The sequence below is a fragment of the Penicillium riverlandense genome (genome assembly GCF_028828495.1).
Source record: "Penicillium riverlandense strain IBT 135883 chromosome Unknown utg000002l_segment0_segment0, whole genome shotgun sequence".
Classification (NCBI taxonomy): Eukaryota; Fungi; Ascomycota; class Eurotiomycetes; order Eurotiales; family Aspergillaceae; genus Penicillium; species Penicillium riverlandense.
The window spans coordinates 2,800,926-2,821,098 of record NW_026643195.1 but is presented as its reverse complement, the minus strand read 5'-3'; the positions used below and the strand labels follow the sequence as shown (position 1 = coordinate 2,821,098).

Below are 20,173 nucleotides of genomic sequence, written 5' to 3'. Positions count from 1 at the left end.
TGTCGTCGGCATTCTGGACTACTTCCATGCCCTTTTCGCTTGGTTGCATATGAGCTGAAAGAGTCGTAAAATTATGTAGAGGCGAGCCCTGAGCCCCGCGGGGAACCAATTTACCTGGACCCACGACTTGGCCGCGGCAAAGTCATTCCAACCGTTTGATCTAGCAATGGCCTAGGAATTCCTGCCGTTCCTCCAAAGATCACCTCACGATCAGATTACATGGCCTGTTCTAGAGCGAGTATCATGTTGAAGTTCGTTGGTCAACGGAGAATTTAAAAAGAATGGCCCGACGTCACACATTAGGACCGCAGGAGTATGAGTATATAAAGCAACACTCGCAATGGCAAGAAATACGGTATTCAAGAAATTATTTCAAGCCAAGAATACTACACTCAAATTCATACATTCAAAATGCCTCAACCATATGACCAACCCATCGTCGACGTGGCACACTACGTCTTCCATTACCAAATACCAGACACAGAACAAGCAGTATGGAAATGTGCACGAGTAGCTCTCCTCGATGCAATCGGGTGTGCAATCGAGACAGCCGCCACAAGTCACGAGTGCAGAGCTTTACTCGGCCCTGTCGTGCCAGGCACAGTCGTCCCAAATGGATTCAGGGTTCCTGGCACAGACATGCAGATAGATCCCATTAAGGGGGCGTTTGACTTGGGTGTTTTGATCCGGTACTTGGATCATAATGATGCGTTGGGGGGCGCGGAATGGGGCCATCCTTCGGGTATAAGCCATGAGTCAACGGCGAGTACATTGGTATAGGTCTCGCGCTAACTAGGTGGCAGACAACCTTGCGGCGATCCTGGCCACGATGGATTGGCTGTCTCGCGCATCTGTTTCCAGGAAGGATTTCAACGGACCGCCGCTGACAATTAAAAATCTTCTAACCGCTTTGATAAAAGCATACGAGATCCAGGGTTGTTATCAGATGCGCAATGCTTTCAATGTCTATGGGATTGACCATGTAGTTCTCGTTAAGCTAGCCGCCGCTGCGATTGTCCCGTGGTTGCTAGGACTGACCGAAGACCAAACCAGAGCAGCCATCTCCCATGTCTGGATGGACGGCCATCCAACTCGAGTGTACCGTTCTGGTACAAATACCATTCCGCGAAAAGGATGGGCAGCGGGCGATGCAGCGAGGAGAGCCGTGCAACTGGCTCTCCTAGTGCAAGCCGGGCAGCCCGGTTCCCCAGGAGCCTTGACCTCACCACGATGGGGGTTTCTGAAACGAACGTTCGGCAAGGCCGGATTCGAGCTGCCGCGGCCTTTCGAGACATGGACAATTCAGAATGTGCTGTTCAAGGTCATGCCGGTAGAAGGACATGGAATCGCAGCAGTGGAGGCGGCATTGGTTCAGCATCGTGCACTCCAGCAAAGAGGATGGCCCGACCCAACAAACCACATACAGCGAATTGTCCTGCGTACCACCGCCGCGGCCGACCTAATAATCAACAAAACGGGTCCACTTCAGAATGCTGCAGACCGCGACCATTGTATTCAGTATGCGGTCGCTCTGGCTTTCTTAAAAGGCAGTGCACTAGAGGCCGCAGACTATGCAAACGACAGCCAGTGGGCATCCAGCAAGGAGTTGGAATATTTGCGTTCACGAATCGAAGTCCACCCCGACGCCAAGCTTACTCAGGACTATCTTGACTTGGAAAAATCAAGCATCGGATCGGGGGTGACAGTTCACCTCGATGACGGCTCTTCCTTGTCCGAGGCTCTGATTGAATACCCCATTGGGCATGTGCGGAATCCCAAAACTTCGGCTGCGATTCAGGCAAAATTTGCAAAGAATATGAGACATATGTTTTCCGAGGAGGAGGTTGCGCGCATCTCAAAAGCGGCTGAAGATGACGATATGCGGATCATGGATTTTGTAGATCTGCTTGTCCGACCCCCTCCCTCGAGTCCTCAGCCAAGGCTGTGAGATCTCAGGTCCGGCAAGACGTTCATGCTCAATCGATCTTCCCCACTCCCTGCAAGGTCAGATAAACATCCGTACCCCATCCCCAAAGGCTTTGCACGGCGATGCTGCCACCAAAGTATTCGGCGTATGCACGGCTCAGCGGCAATCCATAACCCAGACCAGCAATACTGCTCAAGTGACCGCCACTGGCCGCAATCGTGTTCAGCGCATCCACGTTACCGTTGGCCGAGTTCTGGAAGTCCATGTCCGAAAAGGTGGTAAAACTGTACGACCAGATATGAGGCAAAACCTCAGGTGGGATGCCGCCACCACGATCGCGGATGCGAATTGTGATACTTTGTGATGCTGGGTTCGGGAATTGGATCGCGTCATGTGTAGTGGCTTCATCAGCCAGCCTCTCGAGCTGGAATCCCTCGTCGGCGTCTCCCTGCGTAGGACGCACATGGCCAGGAACATCTGGGGCGGAAGCGATTGTCACTTCAATGGGTTCACGCTCGTTACCAGACTCAATGGTAGCCCGGAAAGCGTTTTTCAATAACTCAGTAATGATATACTCCACATGCACTGGCACGTGGGCAAAGGAGGCATCTGGTTCTCCGCCGATCTTTAGACGAGGCCGTACTCCGTATTTAAGCTCGCAAATTTCTCCCACGAAGTCTTCACACAAGCGAATAATACGCGCAGGTTGAAGGGCGGTGTCAATGACGCCAATGTAATTCGATGGCACCGATTCCTTGGTCGACGTGCCTGTAGTTGGCTCATCGCCGATAGGTTGTGAGGCAAAATGGAGAGCCAAGTGTTGCTCAGCAATCAATCGCGTTCCAATGCGCGCGCGGAGGTGCGTGTCCAGGAAGTGCGTCACATCTCCCGGGCTGATATACTTCCGACACTCGAGAAACCCGCGAGCCAGGACCGGAATTGTGTTGGTGTGGGTCTGTACCAGATCTGCGAGGACGTCTCCGAACTGTTTTTCCTCTTCCAGGGTACTGATCTGTCGTTGCTGGTACGGAAGCAGGGTCGAGAGGGAGTGGAGGTAATTGTGGTAGATTTTCGATACATGGGGGTTCGAGACCACGATAAAGGGGAGGTTGCGCAGGGCCTGGATTCGGGAGGCCAGTCGAGCCGGAAGAAGGGAGAGAGTGAAGTTGGCTGAGGCCAGCAGGGCGTCCTTGGACAATGGCGGGCGGCCATGTCTGGGGATTAATCTCTGGTCAGTACGGCCTTTTTGTTGCTCATTCAATCCTGTTGGCAACCCACCTCAATAAATCTGCCAGCGTCAACGCTCGGCGAGGACTCGCCGCCAGCTGGGCGACCTGGTCCTTAGCTACATCAGCATTGGCGGAATGGATGGTCCAGCCGCAAGTGGACTGCGACACTGTGGAAGATTGACGGAGCAGAGGCACCGCTTGGATCCCCGAGCTCAGGTGAGCTCTGCCTCTCCACATCATGATCGATCGATAGAAAGTGGAAGGCGTTACTTGCGGGGGTCAGCCATGTTGCAAAAGGGAAGAAGGGTGAAAGTGGAAAGCAGCAGGAGGCGGTGACGGGATCCGCGCTCGGGTATGGGAGGGTATTCGCGGGGCCTTTTTTGTTTACCGATAAGAATGGAGAACATTATTGACTGGAAGAAGAACATTTAAGTTTATTTACATCGTCAAGCACATTGTAGACCTCTCAGCCAGGTATAACAAGGATCTAGAGCAAACCCCTCCTCTGGCGCGTCGCCTAAAGTCCCCCAGACAGACTACTGAGTCTTTACTTCCGCGTCCTGCTCGACATGGATGTGGTCGTCGGACTCGAGGGTTCCGACGTGGTCCTCCGGGAACTCCGCACTGTTAATTGAGTGGGTTAGCACGGGCGGGATCCGGCCGGGGCACCGATTGATGGATTGCGTACGTAAAGCCCTTAATGAGACTGTATTCGTGCTTGATGACTCCTCCCTTCTTCTGAACGTCTTGCTTGGCGCTGCGAAAGATAATTAGCATCGTTTCTATCGATCGATGGCCGGAAACCCTACCGCTCAAGCTCCTCGGGCGGCGAGTTCTCCTTCAGGGTTACCTGAACATGACATTAACTCGATTCTGTCAAAAGCAAAGCGAGACGTGGTGACTCACGTTATATAGAGGCATCTTGGCAGGTGTGATGGTGTATTACGGAGGACGTGGATGAGACGACGGTTTGCAGGGATGGTGAGTGAGGAAGTGTAGAAGGCAAGAAGAGGGGGAGGGGAAGTGAGATTATATACCGATAAGCAGTACTGTTTACGCCATTGACATACAGGATTATACTACGGATGATGTGTCCAATCTCGGATTTCTCCCATTTCCTCTACAACCCGTAGTCTGACTGGTGGCGTCCTGCACACTCCTTGCTTCGTAGCCCAGCATGGAATCTTTCAGCCTGGTCAGACACGATGACGCTATCCTCCACGATGAGGTAATGGCGGTGGTCACGTGCCGATGAACCGGGGAAGTATAAGGAGTACTATCGACCAATTCGAGTAAAAGGTCAACCGGTATTCTCTACAACCCCACATAGCCGTCTGCCTCCCGCGTAGGCATCTTCATCCCATGCATGCCTCGGTACTGGGGGCTAGAGGGCTCCCTCCACCCGGCCAGCACCTTGTCATCCGCCAATTGATACACCTCCACGCCCAGAGGACGGCAGGTTGCCCCCATGCCACCCTCCTTGTCATCCCAGCCCCAGTTGGAAAGGTCGCCTGCATTAATCCAAGTTAGCTGTGAGGTATACCTCAGAACACATTTAATGGGACACGCACCACCAGGACAGGCCGACAACGCGCAGAGGACATCCACCTCTGCGAAAAACTCAAAGTACTCCCCCTGCTTTGCCGGAGATGTCTCCATAAAGTACTTGCCCTGTTCATCCAGTCCCGTCACCTGAAACACATTCAACACGTCATGCACATCCAGCTCCGTCAATCCATACGGCACCACCGAGCGGGTCAGATTCGAATGACAATGAAAATCAAACGTCTCCCCGCCCATCAGCAAATTGACGTAAGGATCGCACCGCGTGCCCAGCAGATCATGCACCCGGCCCCCGAACTGCGTCGTCCCAAACTCAACCTCAGGTTTCCGCTTGCCTTCTGCGTCGAGCACCTCATGCAGCTGTCCACCGCCGAGGGAGTCGCCCGTGATGGTGACCAGAGGTCGTAAATACGGCAGGTTGGACCACAGGCGATCACCGACCGAGACGTGGGAGGCATGGATCTGTCGCGTCCGCGCCGCCCACATGCGCTCTCGCGGGTTCTTTGCGTTCCAGATGTTCAGGTCGCCGACCTGCGGTCCCTTGGGTGTCGTCAGACGGCAGATGTGACCGGCAGGCACCACCCACGCTTGGCCGGAGCATGGTCGAATGGTAAATGAGTTCTGGGGCACCCGCGCTGAGGGGCTGCTGGCGGTTTCGGAGATGGCCCGGTACAGCGGCGAGGTGGCATGGACTCCCGAGTCGGGCGGTGCGGTGTAGGCGGGAGGAGGGCGACGAGCGGACATTTTGCGATTGAGGAGTTCTTTCCCCATCCGGGGAGGGTGGCTCCATTTATAACGGAGTCCTGGTCGGAACACCCCGATCTTTCGGTTCCAGAGTTGGTCCATACTGCCCCACATACAGTACGTGGACAAGTATAGACCTCTGCTCTCACATCAGTTCCCTGCTGAATAGACCATTAGTAGTACTAAATACGATATCGGTAGATAGTTCCGGGTACGGTCATTTTATATTAAAAGCCAGAGACTGGGAGAAGATGTAGGGGTTCTGGTATCCCCAGACAAGTCCATCGGCCCGATACAAGTAGGGCCAGCCCTTAAAAATCGACCAACCGGCCCGGAGGGTGATGGCTATCTAGTCTGCCTCAGGCACCAAATTGCCAAAAGAAACTTTCCTCGGAGCTCAAGTAATTCCGGCCCGACAAAATAATTTCGCAGCAGCAGCAACGGATCCGCAGCTCTTCGCTGTTCTCTTCGTCTTCACGCTGCAAGAAAATCCCGGAGGTTCTGAACCTCCTCGGTTGCATAATGGAGCAACAGTCAAACCGGGCGCACCGCCCGGCCAAGGAAAAGAAGAAATATGAGGGTATGATCTACGCGAAACTTACTTGCGATCAAGCTGGCGCAAAATGTTTTTAGCCGGGGCCATGCTGACCATCTCTTTTTCTTTTAGGGCAAAATCCAAAGGCGTTTGCCTTTTCGGCCCCAGGGAAACTCAAGAAGGCCGCAGCGCGCTCGCATGATGTATGGACATCGCATTGAAATTTTTGCCGGACGATCAACAGCTGACAGATGCTTGCTACAGGTCAAGGAAAAACGACTACATGTGCCGCTGGTGGATCGCATGCCGGAAGAGGCACCGCCAATCGTTGTTGCAGTTGTTGGACCCCCGGGTGTGAGTGCTGTCGACCGGGTTTGACGATGTGCAGAGCGCAATGCTAACAATATACACTCCCAGGTCGGCAAGACTACCTTGATCAAATCTCTGATCCGCCGCTACACAAAACAAACCCTCAGCTCACCTCAAGGTCCACTCACTGTCGTCACATCCAAGAAGAAGCGCCTCACCTTCCTCGAATGTCCCTCAGACTCGCTCGCATCCATGATTGATGTTTCCAAGATCGCCGACATTGTGTTGCTCATGATTGATGGAAACTATGGCTTTGAAATGGAGACCATGGAGTTTTTGAACGCCTTGTCGACGAGTGGTATGCCGGGTAACGTCTTCGGCATCCTCACTCACCTCGATCTGTTCAAGAGTCACAGCACCTTGCGAACGGCCAAGAAGCGTCTCAAGCACCGCTTCTGGAGCGAGCTTTACCAAGGTGCAAAACTATTCTATCTCTCCGGTGTGATCAACGGCCGATACCCGGATCGGGAAGTGCACAACCTCTCCCGATTCTTGTCCGTGATGAAGAACCCTCGGCCTTTGGTGTGGCGCAACTCGCACCCCTACGCCCTGGCAGATCGCTTCCTGGATATCACACCACCCACCCAGATTGAAGAGAATCCCAAATGTGATCGGACTGTGGCACTCTACGGCTATCTTCGCGGCACCAATTTCCAAGCCCAGGGCGCTCGAGTTCATGTCCCCGGTGTGGGCGATTTGACCGTCTCTGGAATCGAGGCCTTACCCGATCCATGCCCAACTCCATTCATGGATCAACAAATTGCCAAGGCGTCGGGTAAGGGCTCAAGACGCAAGTTGGGCGAGAAACAAAAGTTGCTTTTCGCGCCCATGTCCGACGTGGGTGGCGTCTTGGTCGACAAAGACGCGGTTTATATCGATGTCAAGACCTCAACATTTGACAAAGGCGAAGATGAAGAATCTGATAATGAGGATCGTGGTCTGGGAGAGCAGCTTGTCGTTGGTCTGCAAAGCGAACGGCGGATGCTCGGTGAGGCTGATCAGGGTGTGCGTCTGTTCCGGGGTGGCGAGACTATCGCCCACGCGGAAGACGAGGAAACTGGTCGGAAACACAGACGACATGCTCGGGTTGCCGATACCGAACGCGATGTCCAAAATGTGTCGGATGACGAAGGCTCTGAAAGTGAAGAGGGTGAGGACGAGGTGGATGAGGAGGCTGGCGACTTGAGCAGCGATGAAGAGATCGACGAGAACGACATTTCCGCCCCGGCCGACTTCGAGACCAGCTTCAAGGAACGGCAAAATGGAGCTGTCCGCCCAGAAGATGGCGACATCGCCTTCGCTGACAGCGACTCTGACCTCGGCTCTATCTCGTCCGTCGAAGACCAGGATCTGGATAGTGGCGACGAGGATGACGATGAGGAAGATGAAGAAGGCAACGTGCGTTGGAAGGAGAACATGCTGGCCAACGCCAAGTCCCTTCTTGGAAAGCGACCGGCCTTCCGTGTCAAAGACCTGTCACGAATGATGTACGATGATTCCATCAGCCCAGTTGATGTCGTGCAAATATGGCGTGGCGCCAACGACGAAGACGAGGGAGAAGAAGATATCGAGGATGAGGAAGACGACTTCTTCAAGAAGACAAATAACGAAAAGGAAGACCAGGTCGACTTCCGAGCAGTCCCAGATTACGACTATGAGGAGCTCGAGCGGAAGTGGCAGAATCGGGATCTCCTTGAGTCTATAAGACGCCGCTTTGTGACCGCCAAGCTGTCTGGCGATGGGTCAGATGAGGACGACGATGACGATCTGGATGATGCTTTTGATGAAGATGATGATGAAGGAGATGGTGCATTCGAAGACCTCGAGACCGGCGAAGTCTTCAACGGGATCGACGACAGCGGCGACGAGGACGATGGCCAGAACCAGGAAGACGGTGTTGCTGAAAAGCCTTTGGACTTGGAAGCGGAGCGCGAACGGAATGCAAAGAAAAAGGAAGAACTGCGGCTGCGATTCGAAGAGGAAGATCGTGAGGGATTTGCAAACGCCAAGGACGGTGCTCGCGAGGGCGGCGACGAGCAATTCGGCGAGGACGAGTGGTATGATATGCAAAAAGCCAAGATGCAGAAGCAGCTGGATATCAACCGCGCCGAGTTTGATGAGCTCGACCCGGCCTCCCGCGCTCGAGCTGAGGGCTTCAAGGCCGGAACGTACGCGCGCATTGTCCTCGAGAATGTCCCCTATGAATTCGCTTCCAAGTTCAACCCGCGCTTCCCTGTCATTGTCGGAGGTCTGGCACCGACTGAGGACCGCTATGGTTATGTGCAGATCCGAATCAAGCGACACCGCTGGCACAAGAAGATCCTGAAGAGCAATGATCCGTTGATCTTCTCCCTGGGTTGGCGTCGATTCCAATCCATCCCCATGTACAGCACCTCGGACAGTCGAACACGAAACCGCATGTTGAAGTACACTCCCGAACACATGCACTGCTTCGCCACTTTCTACGGCCCGTTGGTGGCGCCCAACACCGGTTTCTGCTGCGTGACTTCTTTCTCAAACCAAAACCCGGGCTTCCGGATCGCTGCTACGGGCGTCGTTCTCAGCGTCGACGAGCACACGGAGATTGTGAAGAAGCTGAAGCTCACGGGTGTTCCCTACAAGATCTTCAAGAACACGGCCTTTATCAAGGACATGTTCAATTCGTCTCTGGAAATTGCCAAGTTCGAGGGCGCATCGATTCGAACAGTTTCCGGTGTTCGCGGTCAGATCAAACGAGCCCTCAGCAAGCCAGAGGGCTACTTCCGTGCCACTTTTGAAGATAAGATTCTGATGAGCGACATTGTCTTCCTGCGCGCCTGGTATCCGATCAAACCGCACCGCTTCTACAATCCCGTGACCAATCTTCTCGACCAAGAAGGCAGCTCCGGTGACAGTGGATGGCAGGGAATGCGACTGACGGGTGAAGTCCGGCGCGAGAAGGGCATCCCCACGCCGCAGATCAAAGACTCGGCGTATCGCCAGATCGAACGACCCACCCGCCACTTCAATCCTCTCCGCGTACCGAAACAGCTGGCAGCGGACCTGCCCTTCAAATCACAGATCACTAAGATGAAGCCCCGCCAGGGCGAGACCTACATGCAAAAGCGAGCTGTGGTTCTCGGTGGTGAAGAGAAGAAGGCCCGGGATCTGATGCAGAAGCTGACCACGCTTCGCAACGACAAGCAGGCCAAGCGGGCGGCGAAGCAAGAAGAGCGGCGGCAGGTGTACCGCGCCAAGGTGGCGGATAGCCTGGAGAAGAAGAACGCGCGAGAGAAGAGGGAGAGCAATGAATACTGGCGGCGCGAGGGCAAGAAGCGGAAGAACACTGATGGAGAGTCGGGCGGTGGTGGTGGGAAGAAGCGCAGATGATTTGTATCCATCCATGCTCAGATACCAAGCATATTTCAGGCGTTTTCGTGTTAACAAAACCGTACATATGGATGAATTGAATCTACTTGTCTCTACGGAGTCTTTCTACGGAGTAGTAACTAGGGTGACGGCGGAAAGGATAATTGTGCGTGGCCTTTGGATCACGAGATCACCCTGGATTGAGTCTTGATCTCATTTCAATGTACCGTCCCCCTTCAGCCTTTGATTGTCAACTCAAGATACGTGTTCCTATCTAACAAATTAAGTGATTTGATAGGAAATCGCCAATCGACCTATATGATGAGGAGAAATTCAAGCGATACAGTCTAAGAGGATATTCTCATAAGCTTTTTAACCGCCGTCGGGCGTCCATGCTCACTCAATACGAGATCTGGTGACTCACTGCGCCCTTCACCTACAGTCGACTCGGAACGCTAAGTTGGGAAGAGGATGCAATTTTAGACGGGCCTCTTCCTATGAGAACAACGACACAACAACCAGTATGCTTTCTTTCCAACCCGAATGGAACGCATTCATTGCGCAACACACAACCCTCCGTCATGATGACCCTGACCGAAACAGTCTGTTTCTCTCTTCACCGGCCGGCAATGAGCTTGCCGTTAAAGTGTCAACGGTTGATACCACGGTTCCAGGAAAGGACAATCACCAGATTCATATTCGAATCTATACCGCAAAAGCCACTCGAATTTCCTCAGGGCTTGTGATTTTCTTTCATAGCGGCGGCTTTACTGGCGGCTCTCTTGAGACAGAAGATGGTATCTCTCATTCAATACTATCCATCTATACTGATTTGCTCTCTCTAACCATCTGACACTGGCGTGGCTCGATGTGACAGTGTCGTGCCGATATATGGCCTTAGCCGGGCCCATCACAGTTATCAGCGTGGAATATCGGCTCAGTCCGGCATACTTGTACCCGGTCCCACTCGAGGATGGATGGAATGCAGCTCAGTATATTATGAGCAACCTCTCGAGTTTGGTTCAAATCCACACTACGCCTGTCAACTTAGTCGTCAGTGGGACATCTTCCGGCGGACAGCTTGCGGCGATTGTATCGCATCGAGTAGGCAGTTGGCTCAGTGCAGCAGAAAATTCAAGACCTGCTGCAAAGGTGTCATTCAGTGGAGTCCTGCTTCGAGCTCCAGTATCTGTCCGTGGGACAGACACCGAGTTCATCCCTCCTCGTTTCCGAGACCTCCACCGTTCTTGGTTAAGTGATTATAAGGGCGCCGAACTGAACCGGATGAGTATGATTCGAAATCACGGTATATATCATCCGTTCGAATCTGTCTTTTTAGATTGATCCACGGCCTAGGCGCTGATTATGTGTTTTTAGATGCCCTTGGAGTTCCGTTCAATAAGTTAACTTCTCCTGATGCGTATCCACTATGGAGCGAGTTCAGTGGGTTGCCAAGGACCTATATTCAGATTTGTGAACTTGATATCCTGCGTGATGACGCCGTTTGTTACGGGAGAGGGTTGCGAGATGCTGGGGTGGAGGTGCGAGAAACGTTGTACAGGGTATGTGCTTTATTTCACTACGTCCTTTTTGCAAAACTGAAATCATTTCATTAGGGGCTACCCCATATTTTCTGGATTTATGGCCATCAGTTGGATGTTTCAATGAGGGCACAAGAGGACTGCGTGCACGGATTGAGATGGCTCTTGGGAATACCCAATGAATGATTGACTGCGCTTGTTAGACAAAATGGATGCAGTGTCTAACCTGGCCTATATGGACGGTGTTAGCACCACAGGAAAGGATATAGTCACGACTGTTATTGTCTTCGATATTAATCCCACAGTTGAAACCGTCCAATACCCATCCTAGAGAGACATTACCAGTAGAATTTATTCCCCGTCTTGCGTGATTTCGGTCCACGTGACCGCGTCTTGAACGCGCCAGAGCGACCAAGAGTGCCTTCCATCTCCACTTGGTTCTGCTTCCCTCCCAATGCTGACGACGTGTGGTTTGAGTCCTGAATTGTTCTCAGAAACTCACAGTCAAGAATAACACATCCCGTCCAGCCCAGCGCACTTCCGATCGCGAGGCCGGAGAACGCGGTTGGAACTGGATCTAGTCGGCCGTTTTTGCCGCTCGCAATCCTTGCGCGTGCTGGTCGATCGCCACTGTATCGGGCAGACGCTCCTGGCGCCCGCAGAAGCGTCATTACAACACCCGCGCGGTCCTCGAGGGCGTTAGAGGGATTAGCGCATCCTGGCACTCCTCCGTGTTGGTTCCTGCCCCCCCACAAGCCCTTCATGCGGTGACGACCCTCGCCATCCACAAGTGTCATGCGTGTCTCGGTCCCTGCAACTCCGTAGTTGAAAGCTTGACCACGTATTCTTCACGCGCCACCATCCCCTTTTCCTCGCTCTTTCTTATTCCTCCTGTCCATTCCCGACGCATCCTCGCGCCCGACGATGAATCACGCCCATGATGTCCCGTCGAGTCGCGGGTTCCCCAATCCGGAGGCCAGTGCGCCTACCGAGTCCTCCGTGAACGCTGCGACGTCACCCGCGCCGCGCAAGCCCGCCTCCGATGAAATTCAAGTCACGCGAATCCCTCAAACGTTGTCTCTGCGGGTGGATGGCCTGAACGCAGTCACCGTGCCACATGGTGAAAGCGAGGCGAGCGACATCGACTATATCGAATCCTCGCAACGCGGTAGCGACACGTCGGCCGAAGGCCCACGCCCAGAGCTTCAGTCTGCCAGCACACTCACGGACTCCTTGTCCAGCCTCCCGTCTTTTGCGATGAATGATGCAAGCCAGTCTATAAATCTAGACAGCCCGAACACCTTCAGCGACAAACAAGAACAGGAAATCTCAGCAGAATCGAGCGAGACACCCCGGGCGGGGCCGGGAAATGGAAACATGATAAATGGACCATGTGCAGTTTGGGACGCGTGCGCCCCAGAAAAGTTTGGCAATGGGTCTTTAACGCCACCACACCAGCATACACACTCGGTCACCGACATTCAGTTGGCTCCTGGTCAGAAAAGAACAGTGGATGGAGACATCAAGTCGATTTCGTCGGAACTTCTGGCGCCGACTTCTAGCGTTAATGGGACTACGCGGCGTCGTTCAAAGAGCACTGGCTCACCAGCATACGGAAACAGAATTGCCCAGGTAGCGACTTCTCTTATTTGCTCGTCAAGGCCTTTCTAACACATTAGATATAGCTATCTGTGCATATACGGACGCGTCTGTCATACGCGGCTGCCAAGGTGGAAAAATCGCGGCAGTTACGCGAAGCGGATTCTCAACTGGGAATTCCGAATGGCCTACTGGGCCCGGCCTCGGCCTCGAACTCAACATCCAACTCACAAGACCTTACCTCTCGAACCTCGGCCTCGAACACCCCTCATGCATACCATACTCATTCCCGCTCGCAGTCTGCACTCTCTTCCCCTAACAAACTCTTTCCCACTCCCAAATTAGCTCCGCCTGCAGACATCATATCTTCCAAGGGCGATTCGCGGCGCCGTCGCCCGAACCCCAATGCAGTCTCAAAGTCTCCCAACCATAGCCCGCGTTCCCGCCACCGGCGATATCATTCCGTTCAGGAATTTCCATCTATGCGATCGGTGGGGTCTCCTACTGTTCTAGGACCCGAGACACCTTTACTTCAGTCGTCCGCGCACTTTAATGGCCCTACATCTTCTCAAAATGGCTTCTACGGATCACAAAGTCAATCTCAGAATACCTCGATGGAGCAAGACGCGATCGAAACGCTCCTGTTCATGTCCAGCCCCGAAAATTCAGGCTATCGCTCCAGCCCTCGACCGTTGCAGACTGCGTCAACGCAAAACAGCCTAAACGCGTCGTTATACGGCAACAGTATTGGAACTATGCCCGGTAGTAACCAAAGCTCGCAGAGTAGCAACTATCGCAATGGTATTAGGTCTAAAGGCACCGCCATCGGGCTGGAAACGCACGCTGGAGACGAGATCGATCGCATCTTGGACCAGATGGAGAGTGATAGTGAGGATGAAGGCCGCTTTGCACCATACCATCATGGACGAAACGTTCCCCATGATCTTCAAGTGAGATCTTCTGGAGGATATCATCACGGGCGAATGAGATAGATGAAGCATTCACCACAACATCTTGTCTATGCTATTGCAATTTGCACCAGCCTTATATAGATATATTTGCATTTGGTTCGGAGCGAGACGTCTCCTTGTCATCATGTCTTGCTTTTCACACGCATTTTGCTTTTCATTCCTATGTACGACCACGGGTTTGGACGGACGCATTGCATCCACATTCAGAATCGGCTCTTGTTTATGGTATTATGGTCTCCGGTGTGCATAATCGATGCGTGATGGGTACTCTATTCATTAATCTATATTCTATCACATGAACTTTTGGGTATGCTATCTATGTAGGAGGGGTATTTATTAATGTGCAAGTTCCTGCGGTTTGGTTAGCATACCAGCTCCAACAGTTCGACAGCTGTACTTACACTAGCCAGTTTGCTCTTTGCCCGAATTTGGGGACCGTAGAACACAAGTACCCAAGGGACCAGAGTCAGAACAAAGCCCTAATTCCGATTAGCGTACGCTCTTTGCGGAAAACAAACACAACTTACAATACCACCGAGAAGACTAGATGCCTCGGGGTAGCCAAGATTATTGAACATGGCATTCGTCACCAGAGGGAAGATGCCACCCAGCAAATTCCGGCCTGCTCCATATTAATGAAGTGTTCAAAACCAAAAACAGGAAATACTTACAGCAAGACTGCGCCGCAATCGCCGAACTTGCGTATCGGTGATAGGTATCAGCCAAGTAATTGAAGGTAGCCAGATAGATCGAAAAGATGCCCATAGTGGCACAGCCCACCGCGATAGCGGGCACAATCCACGGCACAGACGGGAACGAAGTCCAGCCGAACCAGAATAGGCCGATGGGGAGCAGGATGGATTCCACGCAGACGAAGTACAGGCGACCCTCGGCGGATTTGGAGAGGCGGCCGAATCGCATGGCGATTTTCTCCTGCCAGATGCTGATGAGAGTGATGAAGACAACGCCGACGCACATTGCTAAAGAGAGAGCTGATTAGTTTTTCATGTTCGTGGGACAAGAAAGAGGTTTGGCAAACCTGTGAACACGGCTCCTGTCTGCTCGATATTAAACCCGTGATTTGTTTTGAACACGAGAGGAACAGAGGCGAATTGGAGGTAGAGAACTGCCCAGCTGAAAGATACCCAAAGGGAGAAGAAGAAGACCACTGGCTCGGTGACGAGCATATCTGTTTTAAAACGGGTTGTAAGCAGCAATCCAAAAGTGGTCGTGGGAAAGACTCACGAAAAGGGCGCCACAGCGAGATCTGAATCATTTTCACCAGGGACTCCCGCTGCTCGTCAGCCTTCACCTTCCACCGAATGCGTTTGGTCTTCTCCCCTTTCGGTTCCTCGTTTGCCATGATGACACCGTAGTGACCCGAAGCCTCGAGGTTCTCGTAATAACGATTCAAGGTTTTTGCCTTGCGGCTGAGGAGGACACTACCACGTGTTTCCTTGAAGAACAGGAAGATGATAACCACAAAAACAGCGGAGACGATGGCGTGGGAGTAATAAACCCAGCGCCAGCTGGTGTGCGAGACAATCACTCCAGACAACAATGGAGCAAGACCTGTTCCGAAGAGTGCAGCCCCCGCGAACAGTGCCATGGGGGTGTTTCGGTCCTGGGTATGGTAGATGTCACTAATCACACCACCGACCATTGTGGAGAAAGTAGCTGATAGATGTCAGTGTCGAAACATATTCTGGGCCTCCAAGGATACATACATCCACCCACGCCCTGGAGAAAGCGCGCAACGAGTAATCCAGCGAAAAGGTGAGTTCCTCCACAAGCCACCAGGGATGCTATTCACAGGGTTAGCAGAAGCCGACGGAAAAGAATCAAGCGTCTCCAACATACCGACGAATAGAATACCGCTCGCCACAAAAATCGGCCGGCGGCCATTAATCTCCGAGAAAGGTGCCAAAATCATAGGTGCCAGAGCAAACCCGATGCAGAAGATAGTGATGCCGAGATTATACACGACAGCTGTGATCCCCCACTCCTTGGTCAGTTCGTCCGACGCCGGACTGATCTCACCCGCCGAATAACCCGCCAGAGCCGTGACGGCGCACGAAATCCAAGTCATCATGGACTTGCGCCATTCCGGCCACAGGAACGGCGATGTATATTTCTCCAAGCTGGGCGCTTCCGGCGGGGCAGACTGACCAGGCTGGGGCGGCAAAGTAATACATGGCGTAGGCAGCGGCGTCTCGAATTCAAGATATACCCACTCGATCTCCTGCTGCGCGGCCACAGAGTCTGGGCTCGGGTCGCGTTTTTCCATGGCTGTACCTGTCCCGCGGGATAGACGAGCGAATGGCTTGTCAATGGCCATGCACACGTTCTTATATTAATCCACGCGGAAAATCTGATATCTCATGCAGGATGCAGGTCTTGGCAATTCTACGTCTTCTGGGGACTGATGATATTTTATGGGCCAGTGCAGAAAACCGTAGGGCGTGGGTCGGCTCCAAGACCGAGCCCTCGTCCGGTAAAAAAAATTGGAGAAGATAGAGAGAGGCACATCATCCCCTCTCGGAGTTCGCACTGCTCTCCGAGTGGATGAAGATGCCGATATGTACTGGCGATACAGGAGTCTTCCTCGGAAACAAGTCTAGCGCTATTTTGTGCACTGTTGACGAAATCAACTAACATGAGCGCTGATTCTGCGCTTGGGAGTGCGGATATCAACAGCCGACGGTCTTTCCCGATGTTATTAATAATGCACCGTTCACGTCAGCAATGTTCTCCACTCTCCGGATATCTCCAAATTGGAGAAGCTTCACTCAACGGTGCGCATCTCCAATATCCGACCCGGATACGTAATGTTTTATGGACATGCTGAATAGCAAACCCTATCAATGTCAGCGATGCCCCCGTGCATTTGCCCGATTGGAGCATCTCCAACGTCACGACCGGTCGCGTAAGGCTTTGTCCACCACCAAATCCGTTTCTGCTAACCCTCTGTTAGACACCAAGGAGAAGCCGTACGGCTGTGTTCAATGTCGCAAGGCGTTTACGCGCAAGTACGTCCCTGTGATTCTTCTGTCCTGTCACATACTAACACTATCTCCAGAGATCTCCTGGTGCGCCATGAACGCCTCGCACACTCGGCCGGTAGTCCGAGTCATCCATCGCAGACGCCCTCCCCGGCTCACCCCGCCGTGGATGGCTTGGATACGTTGGCGTCCGTGGTGACTGACCACGCTGACGCAAGCCATCGAGTTATCCCGGGGAGCAATACGCATTTTCCGGCAGATTTGTCGGCGACCGTGCATCGTGCATCCATGCTAAGTACGCCCTTGGCGGCTGGTCCCACCCCATCAGCAACAGGGCCGGCCACACCCATCCCGGGGCCGGATTTTGGGTATCCGTTAGGTGGAATCCCAACAGCTGCATACGAGGGAAATGACTTCACCTCTTTCTTGGACAGTGTGCCTCTGCCCAGTCATCCTTATTCCCCGGCGTACCAGCCGCTGCCGTTGTTTCCGCCCTTTCAGTTTTCGCCGATCCCAGACTATGACCAAGCGGCTTCAGATAGAGGGCCACTCAGTGAGCCTGCCTCGACTCCTTCGAGCTCGGTTCTGCCTCGACATGGGGCCCAACTTCCGTCCCTTCAGCCGGAGGGATACCAAACTAGTTACAAAACGAGACAGCCGACGGGATTCGTCCCTGTCACGGCGCAGTGTCGAGACAAGATCTTGAGTCTTCTGTCTGACTATACTAATGTGGTTCCACATCCCTCACTGCCTTCGCGGCATGCTCTATCTCGGTGTCTGACTGGGTATCTCATGGGCTTTCATGATCATTACCCTGTGGTACATATGCCTACGCTGGATGTCGAGTCAATGACTCTGCCACTTTTCCTCTCCATGGCAGCGCTAGGGGCACGGTATTGTCGCGAACCAGATACCAGCCACCATCTCTATCAAATCGCCAAGCCCGTCACTCTCGAACATGTGCGCCGGGTCTTTCAATCCGGGACGATGCCCGCGGCCAGTGCGGTTGACGATAACGACACCTTAGAGACCGTGCAAGCACTACTACTCCTCACCTCTGTCTCCTCATGGTTCATCAACAACCCACCGTACCATGAGGCTTTGTCGATCCGCAGCCTGATGGAGACGCTGGTACGCAAAGGCGGGTTAAACCGTTTACCGGATCACGATGGATCATGGAGTAGCTGGATCCGGCGAGAGCGAGTCAAACGCACCAAGCTGATCGTATTCTGCTTCTTCAACATTCATACCATCGTCTTCGATCTACCCCCTGTAATCCTCACCGAGGAGGTCGCCCTGGATCTGCCCTGCACGGAAAAAGAATGGCAAGCATCACTAGCCAGCATATGGCAGGCAGAGCGCAGCCAGAGTCCCGGTGAGCCGAAATTTCAGGATGCACTGACCGCGCTCTTCAACCCCTCCAGCAGCGAAGTGGAAGGCTTCTCCTCTCTTGGCGGCTATGTGCTCATCCACGCCATCCTACAGGATATCTGGCTGATGACCAAGGCGGGTCGACTCCCTGTCTCTGGACGCAGCCGGTTCGGACCGCCGCCGGCATCAACGCAGGAGATCGTGGCAGTCGAGCAGGCCCTGGAACGGTGGTGTCAATGCTGGGAGCGCAATCAGGAATCATCGATCGACCCTCTTAGCCCGCATGGCCCGCTCTCCTTTACATCGGCCGCTCTGCTCCGGCTCGCATATATCCGGCTGAACGCAGACTGTGGTTCTGCCAGACAATTGCAGACGTGGGACCCGGTCCAGATCGCGTCCAGCCTGAAGCAGAACCTGCACGTGCGGCGGGGCGACCGTCTAACCCGGGCAGCGCTGCACTGCGCTCACGCGCTGAGCACGCCCGTTAAACTGGGTCTTAGTTTCGTGGCTCACTCGCAAGTCGTGCTGTGGTCTAACCAACATGCCTTGTGCTCCTTGGAATGTGCCGTGCTGCTAGCCAAATGGCTCGAGGCTGTCACTGTCGACTGCCCAGATCCACCTCTAACAGAGCAAGAAACACGGCTGCGGGATTTCGTCCTGGAGATGGTCATGGAGGTCCAGCATGGGGTCTCGCGCGAGTGGTTGCTCGCCACCAACACCCGACTCAGCGCCGCGATCACTCGTCTGTGGGCGCGCTTATTTACGGCGGACTATATTTGGGAGATGGTCAATTTGATCGGGCGGTCTCTAAATAGCTATGCAGATCTGCTAGAGCGAGATTGATCAAGTCAGAATTGGAGAAACCGGGGCCGACCTCGGTCCACCTACTGGCGCAGTGTAAATCCTTACGCCACTCGTGTTGCCCATGACTCACAGCATCTATATGAAATAACGGACAATAATTAATTAGTTAATTCAATTCGATTTCTAACCAGCAAAGAACAACAATGGCTCCCTCTGCTTTGATCGCCACCGAGCCCCTCCGCTCCTTTCTGCAAGCCCTACACGGCCAATCTCTCACCCAAGAAGCAGGCGTAGAATGGTCCACCCTGCCTCCGCAAACCAGCGATGCCTTCGACGACATCATGCGCGACAAGTTCATCGCCCTAGACCAGGAGAAATCCGAGCTGGTCTACCATATCCTGCGCAGCATCAAGGCCACGGCCATCGTCGAGGCCGGGACTAGCTTCGGCGTGAGCACCATCTACCTGGCACTCGCAGCCGCGCAGAATGCGCACGCAGAAGGTAAAACCGCCAAGGTAATTGCCACCGAAAAGGAACCTTCCAAGGCCGCGCGGGCCCAGGAGATCTGGGCACAGGCCGGGAAGGAGATCGAGGGCGTGATTGACCTGCGCATCGGCGATTTGCGCGAGACTCTTACGAAAGATCTCGGCGAGGTGGATTTCCTGTTGTTGGACAGTAAGTTATTGATCATGGAGCTTAAGGCAATCAAATGCTTATACAACTATCAGTCTGGACACCTCTCGCGCTCCCCGCGCTCAAGGCCGTACAGCCGCATCTCCGGCGCGGGGCAGTCATCATCGCGGATAATACTCTCAAGGCTACTGAGGGCTACCAGGATCTGTTCAACTATGTTGATGCCGATGACAGTGGATTTAAGAGAGTGACTCTGCCCTACCCTGGTGGACTAGATATGATTGTCTATCAGTAAAGAATCCCTCGCCGTCAATCAAAGACACTTAGTAGTCTCTAGTCTACTTCCCATGAGCTCCCCGCACTTCACAAGTCCCAATGTTTTCTTCCGATAGCAAACCCCACAGGATCTGGATATAGAGAGACTCTCCACCCATCCCACAGCAAGTTCTGGCACACAACCTACGCGACCTCGGCATAACCGCTATAGTTAACTGCCTAGTGTAACTAAGGGACAGTCGAGTGGATCCCCCGTCTGTC

General features: G+C 53.4%; 9 protein-coding genes across 9 annotated transcripts; 5 read left to right on the top strand and 4 right to left on the bottom strand.

Moving 5' to 3' along the window:
- Window positions 1–411: 411 nt before the first annotated feature.
- Window positions 412–1,948, top strand: N7474_003458 (putative 2-methylcitrate dehydratase (PrpD); the record flags this gene model as incomplete). The annotated part of the gene is made up of 2 exons (XM_057194873.1): window positions 412–742; window positions 804–1,948. 2 exons carry the CDS (start codon window positions 412–414, stop codon window positions 1,946–1,948), a joined length of 1,476 nt encoding a protein of 491 aa, XP_057056228.1.
- Window positions 1,949–1,976: 28 nt separating this feature from the next.
- Window positions 1,977–3,393, bottom strand: N7474_003457 (alpha-ketoacid dehydrogenase kinase family protein; the record flags this gene model as incomplete). The annotated part of the gene is made up of 2 exons (XM_057194872.1): window positions 1,977–3,141; window positions 3,206–3,393. 2 exons carry the CDS (start codon window positions 3,391–3,393, stop codon window positions 1,977–1,979), a joined length of 1,353 nt encoding a protein of 450 aa, XP_057056227.1.
- A 1,077-nt stretch (window positions 3,394–4,470) lies between these two features.
- Window positions 4,471–5,463, bottom strand: N7474_003456 (urea carboxylase-associated family protein; the record flags this gene model as incomplete). Its single annotated transcript, XM_057194871.1, has 1 exon — window positions 4,471–5,463. One exon carries the CDS (start codon window positions 5,461–5,463, stop codon window positions 4,471–4,473), a length of 993 nt encoding a protein of 330 aa, XP_057056226.1.
- A 522-nt stretch (window positions 5,464–5,985) lies between these two features.
- On the top strand, window positions 5,986–9,736 carry N7474_003455 (GTPase BMS1; the record flags this gene model as incomplete). The annotated part of the gene is made up of 4 exons (XM_057194870.1): window positions 5,986–6,043; window positions 6,131–6,201; window positions 6,263–6,352; window positions 6,416–9,736. 4 exons carry the CDS (start codon window positions 5,986–5,988, stop codon window positions 9,734–9,736), a joined length of 3,540 nt encoding a protein of 1,179 aa, XP_057056225.1.
- A 1,858-nt stretch (window positions 9,737–11,594) lies between these two features.
- Window positions 11,595–12,053, bottom strand: N7474_003454 (uncharacterized protein; the record flags this gene model as incomplete). Its single annotated transcript, XM_057194869.1, has 1 exon — window positions 11,595–12,053. One exon carries the CDS (start codon window positions 12,051–12,053, stop codon window positions 11,595–11,597), a length of 459 nt encoding a protein of 152 aa, XP_057056224.1.
- A 127-nt stretch (window positions 12,054–12,180) lies between these two features.
- N7474_003453 (uncharacterized protein) lies at window positions 12,181–13,847 on the top strand (the record flags this gene model as incomplete). Its single annotated transcript, XM_057194868.1, has 2 exons — window positions 12,181–12,888; window positions 12,942–13,847. The coding sequence occupies 2 exons, from the start codon at window positions 12,181–12,183 to the stop codon at window positions 13,845–13,847; spliced, it is 1,614 nt and encodes a 537-aa protein (XP_057056223.1).
- A 315-nt stretch (window positions 13,848–14,162) lies between these two features.
- On the bottom strand, window positions 14,163–16,113 carry N7474_003452 (MFS transporter; the record flags this gene model as incomplete). The annotated part of the gene is made up of 8 exons (XM_057194867.1): window positions 14,163–14,177; window positions 14,228–14,305; window positions 14,354–14,448; window positions 14,498–14,806; window positions 14,866–15,015; window positions 15,072–15,503; window positions 15,554–15,631; window positions 15,687–16,113. The coding sequence occupies 8 exons, from the start codon at window positions 16,111–16,113 to the stop codon at window positions 14,163–14,165; spliced, it is 1,584 nt and encodes a 527-aa protein (XP_057056222.1).
- A 554-nt stretch (window positions 16,114–16,667) lies between these two features.
- N7474_003451 (transcription factor domain-containing protein) lies at window positions 16,668–19,042 on the top strand (the record flags this gene model as incomplete). Its single annotated transcript, XM_057194866.1, has 2 exons — window positions 16,668–16,855; window positions 16,906–19,042. 2 exons carry the CDS (start codon window positions 16,668–16,670, stop codon window positions 19,040–19,042), a joined length of 2,325 nt encoding a protein of 774 aa, XP_057056221.1.
- A 164-nt stretch (window positions 19,043–19,206) lies between these two features.
- On the top strand, window positions 19,207–19,931 carry N7474_003450 (O-methyltransferase; the record flags this gene model as incomplete). The annotated part of the gene is made up of 2 exons (XM_057194865.1): window positions 19,207–19,678; window positions 19,732–19,931. 2 exons carry the CDS (start codon window positions 19,207–19,209, stop codon window positions 19,929–19,931), a joined length of 672 nt encoding a protein of 223 aa, XP_057056220.1.
- Window positions 19,932–20,173: the final 242 nt, after the last annotated feature.